Source organism: Ailuropoda melanoleuca, chromosome 1 (genome assembly GCF_002007445.2).
Source record: "Ailuropoda melanoleuca isolate Jingjing chromosome 1, ASM200744v2, whole genome shotgun sequence".
In the NCBI taxonomy this organism is placed as follows: Eukaryota; Metazoa; Chordata; class Mammalia; order Carnivora; family Ursidae; genus Ailuropoda; species Ailuropoda melanoleuca.
Window position 1 is genome coordinate 21,430,063 of NC_048218.1, and position 16,815 is coordinate 21,446,877.

The 16,815-nt window shown below is 34.4% G+C and overlaps 1 protein-coding gene across 2 annotated transcripts in view; it reads right to left on the minus strand.

Moving 5' to 3' along the window:
• NCAM2 (neural cell adhesion molecule 2) overlaps nucleotides 1-16,815 on the minus strand; it is a 523,501-nt gene that overhangs the window by 59,328 nt on the left and 447,358 nt on the right. For both annotated transcript variants that reach the window (XM_034656641.1, XM_034656649.1), the window contains exon 13: nucleotides 1,078-1,197. In XM_034656641.1, coding sequence (XP_034512532.1) covers nucleotides 1,078-1,197 — 120 coding nt within the window. The remainder of the gene's footprint in view (nucleotides 1-1,077; nucleotides 1,198-16,815) is intronic.

The window sequence follows — 16,815 nt, forward strand, 5'->3', positions numbered from 1 at the left end:
TTGGGGGCTGATGTGCAGTGACCTGGAGAGCGGAATCAAGACAGAATGCACAGTACTTTGGAAAAGGGAAACAGTCTGACCAAACTTGAGTTCCACCTACTGATGCCGAGAGCACTGTGGCGACTGAGGAAGGAGGTCCGAGGAGGGCAGACAGGCAAATGTGTGTGTGGACAAAAGATGAGTGGACAGAAGGTGAAGGCTGGCATTGAGGATTAGAGGTAGAGAAGGGACAGATCTGCTTAAATTTGTGTAAAGTCACTCTAGAGTTATTTTAGTCTGAAAGTATGGCTGGGAGTCAAGATGTACCAGCAGTTGTCCTGGAGAGAAAACAGATGGGAGTGAAGAAGACACAGGCAACAGAAACGGAGAAAAGGGGACATCTGACAGATTTTGTGAAAACCAAGAGTTGGTCACAAATTAGGGTAAGGTTATTGATTGTGGCCAATTTGTGGTATTAGGTGTCTGTAACAAGCAGGGTGATACACAGACTTTGTAACAGCCCTTGTTGGGTCACAGTCAAATTTCTCACATTGTCAAATAATTTATTCAACATAAAGGAAATGGAAGTCTTTTCGAATCTGTCTTCACTTTATATAATTTGACTGCCTTACAATACCCCAAAAGAGGACAGTAGCAGGGACAAGGCTATAATAGGTAATCTTCTGCAGTCCCCATGAAAATGGATTAACTCAGTGGGGCCTTTTTCTCACACCTAGGGCCTACAGAATTTATGGGATAAAGGCAATAGTCATGTCTCATCAAAAGAATGGAATATTGGACATGTTACATAGTCACTGGTTTTACCTTCTCACAGACTATAATCCAATTAATCAGGACACCTTCCTGATGTGAGGACAATTTCCTGAGGGCAGTTTTACTGTATTTATTGTAGTGCACCTTTTCTTTTTTGCCTCGTTCCAGAGCAAAGTTATTTTTATAAAACTTAGATGACACCATTTTCAGAAACCACTTCAATGAAGACGTAATTCACTTCCCCAAAGTGTTGAAACACCTCCCTGCATTTTAAGATCCCTTAAGTTTGCAAGTGAAGAGAGCAAAACAGAGATGATTACTTACGGACTGGTAACGTCTGGAAGATTTCTATTTTACTGTAGTCTCCTTGCCCTTTTCCATTTACTGCTGCAACCCTGATTTCATAAGTTGTATTTGGTTCCAGGTTGCTCAAAACAACCATTGCTAGAAGATGGAAAAAAGCATATATATGTCTATGGTTAATATATTTTAATAAGTAAACAAATCAACCTATTACAAAGCTGAGTGAATAATTTCACTGTAAATCTTTCCAGAAAATACCTGAAAAAATAGAAAACATATAAGAAGAGAATGATTTGTGAACACTGCCCTTCTTCACCTCTATTTCAGCCTTACGATTCCATGCAGTTACTTTCAAAGAAGAAAATTAATAGCTTCTTTTATGAAAGTTACATTCACAACATATTCAAGAAATAAGAATGTTCTAAAAAAAATCCTTACTGTATGCAATCCAAATATTTTGTCTACTTTAAATCCATTATTGGGGCACCTGAGTGGCTCAGTTGGTTAAGCATCTGCCTTCAGCTCAGGTCATGATCCCAGAGTCCTGGGAAAGAGCCCTGAGTCAGGCACCCTGCTCACTGGAGAGCCTGCTACTCCCTCTGCCTGCTGCTCCCCTTGCTTGTGCTCTCTCTCTCTCTCTCATTCAGGCTCTATCTCAAATAAATAAATAAAATCTTAAAAAAATAAAAAAACAAATTCATTAATCTACGGAACTTCATGGAGATATGGAATTCAATATACAGAACACTGGCCTCAGGTATAAGGTGTTTCACTCTTGTAAGAAAAGTGTCAGAAAGCTGACTATAACCAAAGTAGATCATTTATTTGATAATCTCAAATCAAATCAAATTATTTTTAATGCTGGTTTGAAGGTTGTCACCTCCTGTATTTTCTCTCTGAATTTCTTCTTGATTCTATACTTTATCAGACCTGGATTCAACATGACACTAAGAAGAGAGAATCTGAAAAAGCTCAGGGATGTGAACGTTATTAGAAATATCTCCTGGGTCATGCCAACCTCTTCAATTTGCCAAAGAATTTTGGGTACAATGGTAGCTTTAAAATATCATATCTTTACAAATTCCTCTGAGGAAGTCAACAAAATTCCATAGATGCCTCCAGCCTTACTGCTTTTGCTAAATAGTGCAAAAATTTACTAGTGGAAGTGGTAAAGTCTTAATAAACAATCAAAAAGAAATTATGTCTGGCTTATATAATAACTCCAAGTAAAATGATCAATTCATAACACAAGATATAATCAATCATAAATAAGAGTTTAAATCGTAGGTAACCAGGATCATATTTGTAGAGAGGTTGTTTCATATCAACCATGACTGAAAATGGTATACATTCAATAAAATTACAATATGATTTATTAACATATTTCTGAAAACTAATTATATTATAATATAGATTCTTTAGATAACATTTTTCATTCCACATTGTATGAATATACTTAATGAATTTGTTTTGATACGTCCTTTTGTTTCATACTTTCCCCTAATATTCATTATCATGACATCTCTTTAGCTTTTTTATTATAATTGTTTAATTTCATTGAATTACTTACTCAGCTACAGAAAAAAGTTGCTGAATTCATGGTAAAGATGTTTTCTTTGTCTAAAATGCAGAATTTAAAATATATAAAAATTACATATAGAGTTTACATGTATCTGATATATTTTGTCATATATATAAGATAATTATTAATGGCAAAATAAGATCCCAGATATCAGCCAGACTTTATTTAATACAGTACAGATGTTCTAAAACCAGCAGAAAGGATATATTTCCAGTTGGCAAAATTGAGGTTTGTATTTTTCAGTTTCTCTTCCTCGTAAGAAAACTGACCTTGTTTTGAGAGTACATTGCCTTGTCAAAGCCTCAGATTATAATACTTGGTGTCAAAGTTAAGGGAGGCCATGTAGGAAAGACCGATGGGCAGGGATATCCAACTGATTAGAGGCTATGAGGATAAATGGGAATACGGAGGCTTAATCCAAGTGTTGCTGACAAGCTAGCAACCTGTAAGCTTTTTCAGGAAACCCAAATCCAGTTGGAGGGTGACCTGGAATCAATGTGTATATAATATCAGTCCAAGAAAAATAAATAGCTACAATTGAGAGTTTAATGCATTAGATCAAGCAGATTACATGAAGACAGAATCAAATGAAAAGTTAGGAAGCTAAATGCTGAGAAGTTGAAATCCTACCATCCTTGGAAGAAAGTTTCTGCTCAAGATCAGTACAACAAGGAATTCAAGAGTTTAAAAGTAACCGTATCTTATCAATTTTGCCAGTAAATAAATGCAACAAATTTAAAGCCCATGTGAAGTAGGCTTACTGTTCTGCAGAGATTTTAAAGCTTTATAAAAGCATGTTTATTCTTTGGGCTTGTAATAAAAATGCTTAAGTCTTTGGACAGTCAATATTGTCACGGACCAGTCAATGTTGAATGTGATCTCACGAAGCAGTTGGTGTTTGATTGCCCTTTCCTCTACCCTAATGGAGGACGACTTGATGTCGCACAGGGACATATAAGACTCATGCAGGTATTAGTCTGATTACAAAAACCTTTGCAAGTAGACACTGTCTTGATGCATGCTTTAAAATCATAAAGGAAGGCGTTTGGTTTTGAGCTTGATTCGACCACTGACTGACATCCTACCACATCTCAGGGCTGAATGAGTCTCCCAACACATCAATGAAGATACTTTTATTAAATGTCATAGAAACAGAAGTAGAAAATAAACTGAAAGAAGGTATAGATAAAATAATTTGTGCTCTGTGAAATAATCACCACCATGCATCAATGATCTATGCAAATGGGGATATTATATGGAGACTGAGATAGGCAGTCCAAAAGTTGTTCAACTCTGTTTAATGGCAAAATACTCTGTATTTAGATACTTATTTATAAATATTAACATTTGCACAGATATGGGAGAGATTGCTAGAGATGCCTTTCCTGCTGCAGACAGCTTTGCTATGTGCTAGGCCTTTCCATATTTCTATGATGTAAAGATGCAACGGCCACCATCATTTTAAGATCATTGACACACTGTAACTCAGCCGTGTAGGTGAGAACAATTGGTAATGTTTCTATTCATTTGCTTGCCTTGATACAACTCAGCAAGAAAATCAGTAGAATTCAAATCACACAATTTTAATTGTAAATAAAATTATCTGTAAATCAAAAGCGTGGAGATCAGACGGTTCATCTTTTTAGGTTAAAAATGGATAATAGAGATAGCAAAGGATCAGAGCATATCGAATGAAGGAAAATTGAGGTTATAAGATTAAACAATTAAAACAACCCCCTCCTCCCCCTAAAAAAGCCTTCCACATTTTACTGGGATTATCTGAATGTTTCTAGTAAAAGCCCTTGCTGGCTTAAACTGTCTGCATTCTTCCTCTTCTCCCATTTCACAGGGTTTGTGAGGAGCTTTGAGTTGTCCCTCAATCTCTACCTCTGCCAAGGGGAAACTCATTTCTTTAATTGCATTATAATCAATTCAGAATCAAGTTTCCCCAAGCGTCCTCATATTCTTCTGTTCTCCATGTCAAGACTCTCCCCTCTGCTGACTTGAGTTTCACAGCAGCGCAGTTTGCGGAGGAGAAGAGCAAAAAGGTTAAATGCTGGCTGAACTACTATCACAGCGCTGGGCTACAACACTCAAAGGTAAAGTGGATGAGGGGGCCTCATGGAGGGCCTTCAAAATTGTAGGGGAGAGACATGGAAGTAAATCTATTGAAGCAAGTTTTACAAAGTTTATACACAAGAAGAAGTCAGTCTGTTTTTGAGTTCTGACTGTAAGGGTTTTGCTACAATAACACTTATTATGAGGCTTATTAACATTGTGTGAACATAAAGATTATTGTGTGATATAGAAAGCTCCATAAATGGGGACCAATTTAAAGAGAGGGAAAGGAAAAATTCAGGGGAGGCAAAGCCCAGATCTGTAATTTGACTTCTCTTTCTTAAATGAGAGGATACATACATTAAATCATCCACAATTTCCTGGCATATTACCAAACGCAGGGTTTTTGAATACCCAAGGTAGAGCTTGAAAGCAAACTACCACTTGAAAAACGAAAGGCTGTGAACTCTATAATACACTCATACCACAAATTATGAAGTTAGTTAATGGAAGACTTTCTTTCCCCAAATGTGCCCATACAATAGAACAAAAGAGCCACAAACAGAGGTGTGGGATGGGTTCTTTCCCTATAATTTGTTAGAAATTCAAACTCAAAAATTAGGTGAAAGTAGATCTGGATTACAAACCACTACAAGTTCTCTAAGGACAAATGGCAGAAATTATTTTACAGTTATGTTCCGTTAGCATGATTTGGAAATCATAATGCAATTCTTCTGAAAATTATAAACCACCATTAATTTTTCTGTGACGTGGTAACAGGTATAGATTTTACAAAGAATCTGGTTTTCTTCATTCATTTAATGTTTCTGCCTGATTTAAATATAATCGAATTTCATAGATGACCATTTTGTCACCTGGCTATAAATGCAAAAGTACAGCAAATATTGAAATGCATAAAAATAATGATATTGAAACTGGCAGATGAAGGAAAACAGAAACTTTTTTACATTATTTTTGCAAGTATGGAAACGGTATTGCTAGAGAGAAAAATCTGAAGTTTCACTTTTCCTTTTAGAAGAGAATCAGACTTTATTAAAGGGAGTTAATAAAGTAGGTTTTTGTTTGTTCAGATGATGTATTGTAAAACCCATCCCTTTAGCTGTCAAAAGAAGCAAAGGCCACAGAATATTTATGACTCTTGGAGCAAAATAAATTACATATTTGCAAACTAATTAGGCTGAGCGAAGTTCTAAAGTGAGATTAAATTTAGCCAGGCTCTTTTGGCTCCCTTAAACCTGAGGCCTCTCCATGCGGTTTTCCAGCCAGTCGGTGTAAGCAGGTAAAGACTCCCTGGACATAGAAATGCCGTATCCCCCACTGAAATGCCATTTATTCAGGCAGCCAGGAACCCTGAGACATGGCAGCTAGCTATGAGAAATCACAAAGCTTAGCTGGGATGGGACTCATCACTCAAAATTATACTTGCTGCTAATCTCCTCAGACAGATCTGAAAATAGAATAAAATGCCCTGAAGGTTGTCACCTAAGATTCAACTTTTCTTCTCTAAACAATGAAAATAAGCCCCGAAAAACCCTTTTCTTTCTTTTTTTTCTTAAAGATTTTATTTATTTATTTATTATTTATTTATTTATCAGAGAGAGAGAGTGTGCACAAGGAGGGGAAAGGAAGAAGTGGCAGGGAAAGGAAGAAGCAGGCTCCCTGATGAGCAAGGACCTGGGTGTGGAACTCAATCCCAGGACCCTAGGATCATGACCAGAACTGAAGGCAGATGCTTAACTGACTGAGCCACCCAGGCATTTGTTTTGTTTTGTTTTGTTTTGAGAGAATTATCAGACTGTCTTCTGTAGGAGTTTGCAACAGGTTTAAATAAAAGTATATTCTATCCATTACGTAGAATGTTTTCTAGTACTTTCACTCCAGTTATTCCCTATGTACATACGAATGACTTGAGGGATTATTCCAGTGCAGTGTCTTTAAATTTTAAGAAGTTTATGTAAGTAATCATCTCAGTTCAGCTAGATTTTCATTTCCTCTTGAAAAGTAAAATGTGCATTTTTGTACAAATCATATTGTGTTTCAAGATTCCATTAGTTGCAAAAGGATATAATTTCATCTTTTCAAAAGTGCCTAAAAACTTCTATGAATCATAATATATAACTTGCATGGATAGAAATACTTTAAGATATATAACATGTATGAATTGATTCTATATAATACATAATTTATATTGATATGTGTTGATGAAAGCAGAAAAAATTAAACAATTACATGTTTTGTGTGGGGCTTTTACTCAAAACAGTATGTTCATGGCACTATTTTAAGACCACAGCTCATCACTTTTGAAATCGTAATTTTTTCTTTATTGTACTGCTTTTACGTTCTTTCTTATTATGAGTATAAACTGCATAAAAATAAATGATTTAACAAGTGAGTTTTAACTGATGTTAGATTTTACACAAGAAGTACATAACGTCTCTTGAAATCAAATGGCTTCCCTTTGAAGTTCACTCTACATAAAAACCTTGATTTAAAAACAGGACAGTTTCATCAAAGAATATTTTTTCACAAACAATTCACACTTTTTTTCACTTCAACTATATTTCATAGCATATAAAAATTATTCATCCAAGAAAAGTTCAAATGATACTTGTTTCCAGGATCCACTTAGTACATAAAATATGATGGATCTCTAATTACCAAACATCTCCGTCTAGTGTCTAAAACAATAGGTTTTCTTAAAATACTCATGAAATCTCTTGATGATTAAAAGTAATCAGAGTATTATTTTCCACTTATAAACAGACTAATTTTTGAAAATGTCTGTGCCACAAAACTTTTAATGCTACAAGCTTTTTGTTGTTGTAGCTTTTTGTTTTGTTTTTTTGGCAGGGGTTGTGAGCATAAGTTAAGCTTTTGTAATTAAATGCCCCCCCCCCCCCCGCTGTGCCTATAGAAACTTTAAGCCTTTTTTAAGGCTTAAATATAACCTCTTAATAACATACATATTTTTCTCAGTTACTGATTATGCTCCCTACTTTTGTATTTGGCTGTTTTATTGATGGAAGTTTTTATTATAAGAACCTAGTGAGAAGGACACACACACACAGAGAGAGAGAGAGAGAGAGAGAGGGAGGGAGGGAGAGAGAGAGAGGGAGGGAGAGAGGGAGAAGGAGAGAGTCTCTACCCCTCACAGAACCTACACAGTTTGAATGCAAGGTAAGAATTCAGTAAAGAGTTTTTGAATTGATATTTTTAAAAATATGCCAAATAAAATATCCCTTTAAAAGAAGCTGACCCAAAGTGCACACTGCTCAGTCTATAGCTGGTATCCCTTATCACTTATGGACCCTCTCTGGTATTGCTGAACACCGAAAGCACGTTTTATTTCTCCAAGAAAAACTTCTGGCTAGTGCGAAAAAAAAATCCATTATTCAAATCCCATTTGATGGTATTTCATTTCACACTTAGACTAGTACAGTTTGGTTGCATTCCACATTTCATAAATAAATAAATGGCAGCTCAGAAAGATCAACCAGCCACTAAATAGTAAAGCTTAGATTCAAACAAGATTCTGTCTTAGAGTTACAGCCTTGTATCTTCCCACAGCTGTATCCTGGACTGTAAAACCAGAGTATAGAAACCCCTATGTAAAAAAGGAATTAAAAAAAAAAATCCTTATAAACCTAAATGTAGGAAAATGTATTCTTTTCCCAAAGACACTAATTACATATCAAACTAAAGATGACAAACTAACAAAAATGGTAATTCTGTATATGCCTTTTAAGATTTAATTTAAGCTATTAGAGAACACAATCTCTTAGAATATTCTACTTAACTTATGTGTTTCTCGATTGTCATCAGAAAGAACAATGTAAATGCATGCTGATGATCTTCATAAATTCCCAGCACCATAAGATAAATACAACTCAGTGATTTTTTCCTTTAGTTCACAGGAGCACGTTATAATAAGAGGAGAAATGCAAGGATGAGATTCAGAGTGAAGTCAGATCAGACTATCTAATCACTGAGTTCTGATTCTGAGCCTTCTCACTGCACCAGAGAGGCATTTCCCAGCTGATTCTGCTTGTTGTGCATTTTGGCCAATTTTTTCTGTCTTATTTATTTTTAAACCAAATCAAACAGATTATTGCACCTATCCCACTCAAACACATATATTCCTAGCCATTTTTCCAAATAATGAGGAACGTAACTGGTTTTGCTCTATTATTTATGTTCTCTATTATTACAACACACCAAATCGTACAGACAGCTTAGAGATTCCCTTAGAATGTAAGATTCAGAACCAAGTGCAACGTGGGCAGTTTCCCGCCCAGTTTCTTTTTAAAAAGTTTTCTTTCTCTATTTTCAAAGAAATTATATACTATTTTTAAGTCACAACGGTACCTAAAAAAGCCATGCTTTTCTGTAGTTTTTCATCATCTTCATCAATTCTAACCAGTTGCTTGATATTTTTCAATGAATTTCAGAACGCAGAAACATTCTACTTTATCTAGACATTTTGGATTATGTATGTTCCTTTCTTTATCTTGTTTAATATATATGTATTTCATTTTCCATCAAACTTTAAGTGTTTCAAGTAAATTCATATGAATGTTTCCAACTCATATTTTACAGATATCATATCCCTAAACAACTGTGACAAAAAAATTATCTGTAAATATTTTGAATATTTTATGAAAATATATTTCTATACAGCTATTTTTAAAGGTATCAAATTATTTGACTTAGAACATTTTAAAAAGTTTTTTGGAGAATTTAAATTATGAGGCAGATAATTCTATGGCTATATATTCATGTGTATAATTCATTTATTTACGAATATTTCATATAAACTGAAGATGTTCATCTGAACAATTTCACTGGAATCCCTCATGAGAGTTTTTAAAAAATCATTTGAATCTTGAATTTTAAAGCTGAAAGAATGAATGTCTATAAATTAAAGTGTCAATGAATGTGAGGAATTATAAATGGAAACGGAGGAATCTAGGAAGGTAGCAGAGGAAGAAGCAGCAGGAATCTTGTCTCCCCACCTAAACAACAATTCTACTGACAGAATCTGCCTGATGTAAGTATTTTGGAACCTTAGAGTCTATTAAAGGTTTGTAACTTCTAGGGAAAGATATGGGTGGCAAATTGTGGTAAATTTTGGTCAATTTCAGCTGTCAGCACAATAGCAGCTACCCATTCCTGCCCCAGCCAAATAGAAGGCAGCTACACATAGCAGGTGGGAGTCAGGGTAAATAAAAAAGGACACTCTCCGCCAAATACCAGAATACCAGGGATCTTGCTCTGATTTTGATTGCTACTTTTGCTCACAGAGATGCAGACAAGGAGGTGGGCGACCATTGTTGCACCTCCCCTCACTGTTGCATGCCCCACCTTCTCTTGCAAAAGTGACTTCCCAGGGATTTAAAGAACTAATGCCCCGAGAAGATCTTAAGTTTACGTAACAGTCTGATCCTTGGCACAGACAGAGCCTACAACAACAATTTAAATAAATAAATAGATAAATAAATACACAAACAAACAAGAATAACAAGAGTTAAAAAAAAAAAAGAATAATGAGTTAATGCTGGGGAAGGGGGAGAACAAATTTCCCCTAGAGTTGTCATCATATTATTAAATTCAAATGTCCGGTTTTTAACACCAATATCACAAGGCATGCAAAGAAACAGGAAATCATGGCCCATTTAAGAAAAAAGTTTTGATCAACAGAAACCTTCCCTGAAAAGTATCTCATGGTAGATATATTAGAAAAAGATTTTTGAACAACCATCTTGAGATGATCAAAGACCTAAAGGAAGATGTGGACAAAGAAAACAAACAAGCAAACAAAACAAAAACAAAAAACAGTGTATGACCACAATAAAGAGGGAAAATCTAAAGAGACATCAAAGAGAAATTGTGGAACTTAAAAGTACAATAACAAAAATGAAAAATTTATTTGAAGTTTTCACAGGTAGATCTGAGTGAGCAGAACCTGAAGATAAGACAATGAAAATTCCTGAATCTAAGAAACAGAAAGAAAAATGAAGAGAGCCTAAGGGACCAGTGCGACATAATCAAGTGGCCACAATCATACTGTGGGAGTCTAACAAGAAGAGCGTGAGAAAGAAACAGAGAGAATATTTGAAGAAATAATAGCTGAAAATTTCAGCCACGAATGTAAACATCCAAGAAGTTCAATGAATTTCATGGTAGCTGAACTCAAAAAGGCCCACACCAAGACACATTACAATAAAATTTTCAAAGGCTGAAGACCAAGAGAGAATCTTGAAAGCAGCAAGAGAGAAGTAACTCATAATACATAAGGCATCCTCAATACCATTATCAGCAGATTTCTCATCAGAAACTGTGGAGCTCAAAAGGCAGAGGGATGGTTTATGCAAAATGCTAACAGGGAAAAACTGTGCTATGTTGATAAAAGTGTTTGCCAAAAATGAGGGATAAACTAAGACATTCTGGATAAACAAAAATTGGGTTACTTTGTTATTTCTAGGCTCAAGGGAGTCTTGCAGTATAAAATAAAAGGACACTAGACAATACCTCACAATCACATGAAGAAATAGAGATCTCAATAAAAGGAAATACATGGACAACTACAAAAGCTGATACTACTGGAACAATGATTTGCAACTGCACTTATCATTTTTACATGACTTTATTTTATTTTAGAATATTTAAAAAATATTCTAAAAGCTAGTATTATCATAACTTTAGTTTGTAACTCCAAATTTTGTGTTCTAGATAATTTAAGATATTAACACATTTAAAAGAATTATTGGTTTGTATTCTTAGGCATGCAATGTATAAAGATGCAAGTTTTTCATGCCAACAACCAAAAAGGACGAGGATGAAGCTATAAAAGAGCAGAGTTTTTGTGTATTTCTGAAGCTAAGCTAGTACAAATTCAAATTAAAGTGTTATAACTTTAGGATGCTAAATGAAGTCCCCATGGTAACCACAAAGAAAATAGCTATAGGATAAACACAAAAATAAATGAGACAGGAATTTAAACATTTCACCACACACACAAAAAAAACTGACTAAATACAAAAGAAGACAGTAATGTGGAAAATAAAGGGGAAAAAAGCTGTAAGGTATAAAGAAAACATATAGTAAAATGACAGAAGTCCCCCTTACTGGTAATTACTTTTAATGTAAATGGACTAAACTCTCCAATCAAAAGACAGAGATTGGCAGAATGACTAGAATCATATTATCCAACTATATGCTATCTATAAGAGATTAACCTTAGATCCAAAGACACAAATAGATTGAAAGCTAAAGGATGGGAAAAGATTATCCATGTAAATAATAACCAGAAAAGTACAGGGCTGGTTCTATTAACATCAGAGAAAATAGACTTTAAATAACAGTGTCACAGGAGACAAAAAGGAAATTATATATTAATAGAAGTTTCAATACAGCAAGAAGATACAACAATTAGAACCATATACATGTTACTGACAGACCATCACAATACATGTGAAGCAAAAACTGACACAAATGAAGGGAGAAATAGTTCAACAATAATTGGAATCTTCAATACTCCACTCACAATAATGGATAGATAAATCAGACAGAAGATAAGTAAAGAAACAGAGGACCTAAACAACAAAATAAACCAACTAAATTTAGAATACTGTCCAATTAGATTATTCTTAACTGCACATGGGCTATTTTCCAAGATAGACCATATGGTAGGCCACAAATTAAGTCTCAACAGACTTTAAAAGATAGGTATCATATAAAGTAACTTTTCTGACCAGACAGTATGATGTTAGAAATCATTAATAGGAGGGAAATTTAAAAATTCACAAAATAATGAAAATTAAACATACTTAAATAAACCTATGAGTCAAAGAAGAAATCACAAGGTTAGTTAGAAAAAACTTAGAGATGAATAAAAATGAAAACATCGTGTATGAAAAATTAATGGGAGACAGCAAAAAAAGGGCTCAGGAGGAATTCATAGCTCTAAATGCCTACATTAAGAAACAAATATCTCAAATGAACAACTGAACTTAGAACTCAAAGAATGAGAAAAAGAAGAAATGACTAAACTCAAAGCCAGCAGAGTTAAGAAAATAAGAACAATTAGGACAGATAAAAATCAAATAGAGAATAAGAAAATAACAGAGATAATCAATGATACCAAAAGTTGATTCTTCAAAAAACATCAACAAGTTAAAAAAAAAAAACAAACTTCAGCTACACAGACTAAGACAAAAGAAGGATACTGAAATTACTAAAACCAGAAATTAATTGGAGACATTACTACAAATTCTACATAAATAAAAAGGATTATGAAACTATTATGAACAACTGTATGCTGACCAATTGGATAACCTAGATGAAAAGGACAAATTTCTACATACACAAAACCTACTAAGACTAAATCATAAAGTAATAGAGAACCTGAATAGACCTGTAACTAGTACAGAGATTGCATCAGTATTCAAAAATCTCCTGACAAAGAAAATCCCTGGACTCAACAACTTCTGATGAATTCTATCAAACAGTAAAAAAACAAAAAACTAATACCAGGGTGCCTGGGTGCCTCAGTCGGTTAAGTTTCCAACTCTTGATTTTGGCTCAGGTCATGATCTTAGGGTCTTAGGATTGAGCCCTGTGTCAGGCTCCATGCTCAGTGCGGAGTCTGCTCCAGGATTCTCTCTCTCCCTCTGCCCCTCTCCTGCTCTCTCTCTCTCTCTAAAATAAATAAATCTTAAAAAAAAAAGAAAAGAGGGGTGCCTTGGTGGTGCAGTCGTCAAGCGTCTGCCTTCGGCTCAGGGCGTGATCCCGGCGTTATGGGATCGAGCCCCACATCAGGCTCCTCCTCTATGAGCCTGCTTCTTCCTCTCCCACTCGGCCTGCTTGTGTTCCCTCTCTTGCTGGCTGTCTCTGTCAAATAAATAAAATCTTTAAAAAAAAGAAAAAGAAAAGAAAAAGAAAAGAAAAACTAATACCATTTTTTTCTCAAAAAATTCCTAAAAAAAATGAAGAGGAAGGAACACTTGCTAACTTATTTTATGAGGCCAGCATTAACATGATACCAAAACCAGAAAAAAACACTACCAAAGAAAAGAAAGAAAGAAACCACAAATCAGTATCCTTTATGAACAGTGATAGAGAAATCCTCAATAGCATACAAGCAAACCAAATTCAGCAGCATATTAAAAGGTTTATACACCATGACCAAGAAGAATTTATTCCTGGGAACCAAGGATGTTACAACATACAAAAATTAAGCAATGTAATACACCATGAATACAGGATAAAGGAAAAAAATGTATCATCATCTCGATGCAGAAAAAGCATCCAACAAAATTTAATACCCTATCATGATAAAAACACTCAAAAAAGTAGGAATAAAAAGTAAATACTTCAACATAATAAAAGCCGCATATTAGAAATCTCCAGTTCATCATACTTAATGATGAAAGATTAAAATTTTTTCCTACAGAATCTGGAACAAGTCATGGATGCCTGCTTTCATCACTTCTATTTAACATAGTACCGGACTTTCTAACCAAGGTGAATAGACAAGAAAAAAATTTAAAGAGCGTTTAAATTAGAAAGAAAGACATAAACTTATCTCTGTTCACAGTTGATGTGATCTTATAAGTAGAAAATCCTAAAAGTTCCACAAAAAAATTTTTAGAACTAAAAAATGAATTCAGTGAAGTGAGAAGATACGAAGTCAACACTCCAGAAAGAGTTGCATTTTTGTACATTAACAATGAACAATCTAAAGAGGAAAATTCAAAATACAATTCCATTTTAATAGCATCAAGAAGAATACAGTACTTAAGAATTAACTCAATGAAAGGAATTTAAGACCTGCACAACACAAACCACAGAATATTTTTGTAAAAATTTTGTGAAAGAAATTAAAGGAGATATTAATAAATGGAAACACATCCCATATCCATGGATTGGAATGTTTAATACTGTTAAAATGTCAATAGTATTCAAAGCCTTACAGATATAATATGAAGGAGAAGCAGCCCCACCAATAGATGGGGGGATAAAACAATGTTACCCTGGACAGGAGATCACATATCTTGAACTCCAAATCCAGAGTCTGTGCTATGTGTGTCTGTGTCACAATACCCAGTTGTGAGGATGAAGATCTCTAGTAAAACATTCTAAATTGAAGCAGTTTTACAGAGCACACCATTTTTCCTGTGATGTGATAAACATCCTAACTGTCCATTGACATGCCCAGTCTCCAGCTGCACAGGCATGTTCTATTACCTAAGGAGGTCGTCTTTCCTTAATGTTAGGTGAGCCAGTAGCAGGAGCACATGGCATACGGCAGTGGTCGGATGCTTCCCTTTGATCTGAAGTGTGGAGGAAAGAAGTAGGAATAATTAAGACTGCTTTTTAGAGAAAGAGAAACCGCTATCTCCATTTTTCTCAATAGTCTACTTATGTCTAGACTGAGATTATTTTTTAAAAAGATGCAATAGATTTTTTTTTAATCTAGTCATTGAAAGGAAGGTTTTGTTTTCTTTTTTCTTAATATACAATAGAATTAGGTTTTATGGAACCGCTAATTCCATAACATTAGTACCCAGAAGAGCTTGTGGAATCTTTGACAACGCCAAAGAAAGGAAAACACAACCAACTTGCTTAGATGGTTCCATTTAATTTAGCCCGGACACAGTCATTATTTACAGATGTTTGGGAATAGTTAATAGCTGTATAATTTTATTTGAGTATAAGCAAACCTAATAATTAAGTAATCCATTCATTCATCTCAGGTGATATAGAAGATTCAAAGGTCCACACGATACGTTACACAAGCTCTCAGATGTGCAATCAAGATAGAGAAATGTGACTTATGTCTTAATACTTATATTACGAGGTGAGAAGCTGGCAAATACAGTATAAGCAATATTTACTATAGAGTTCCAAAGGAATGTAAAAATATTTCTACTAAAAAATAAATAAACCCTTACCAAAAAGCTCAAATTTATATTGGATGTTGATGGATGGGTAGGAAAGAGTGGGCAGCATAATGCGTGGATGCCACAGTGAGTGGATGGGCTTTGATGTGCTATGTGTTTATTTAGGGACGTGTTGTAAGACGAGGGACACGAAGCACACACACACACAGCATTGTCAACCATTTAGAAATGTGATCATCTGAATCATAACTTACATGATTTGATTAGAGAAATGGAAATATTTTCCAGTTTACTTTTATGGATCCTACTGGCTGATCTTTTACATATCCTGGAATATGAGAACCCTATTTTACATATCACTGCTGCATGCAATAGTGATTTCTAAAGAAGAGCAGTGAGAAAAATCAAAGCAGTGCATTATTCGTGTAAAATGCTAATCAGATCTGCTTATGTAGAAAAGAGAAGGAACACATGAGATGGCAAGAGTATGAAAAGTAAGAACATTATCTCCTTGGTCCACACATGATTGTAAAAGTACTGTGAGTCTCTGAAACCATTTCTGATCATGCCAGTCCATGACGGTCATCCTGCCTACAGGATGGCACTACTGAAGAAGGCCTTAGAACCTTCCCAATGATAAAAGAATCCTGAGGCACTCAACATCTAAAGGAAAAGCTCTGTACTCCTCCTTAATTTTGAGAATATTTATATACTATAATACAGAAAATACTGTTCATAATAATGAACTTTAACAATAAAAAAATTAAATAATGTTTATTTAATAAAGCGAAATATTTTAGGAATGATTTAAAAAAATTTAGGAGTATAAAACTTAAACATGTCTTCTAAGATTCCCTATTACTTAAATTCACTATTAAAATAACCATGATGGTCAGTCCACAGTGATTCTTTGCTAGAATTAAAAAAAATTATGAATTATATTCCTGGAAAAATCATATTTACACTAAATATTAACGCGTCCAAAAAAGTGTATGTTTGAGCAGTGAGGTGGGCTTTTATTTTTTTAAGTTTCTAGTAACAATGAATACTTCCATCCTCCTGTGAATTAAATTCCGATAAAACACTCATGAAATATTCATGTTTCTTTTCTCATCATTCACAAACATCTTTCTTATATCAATTAATTTCATTTCTTCATACTATTTATTTCTCTGATTTATAAAATTATATACATAC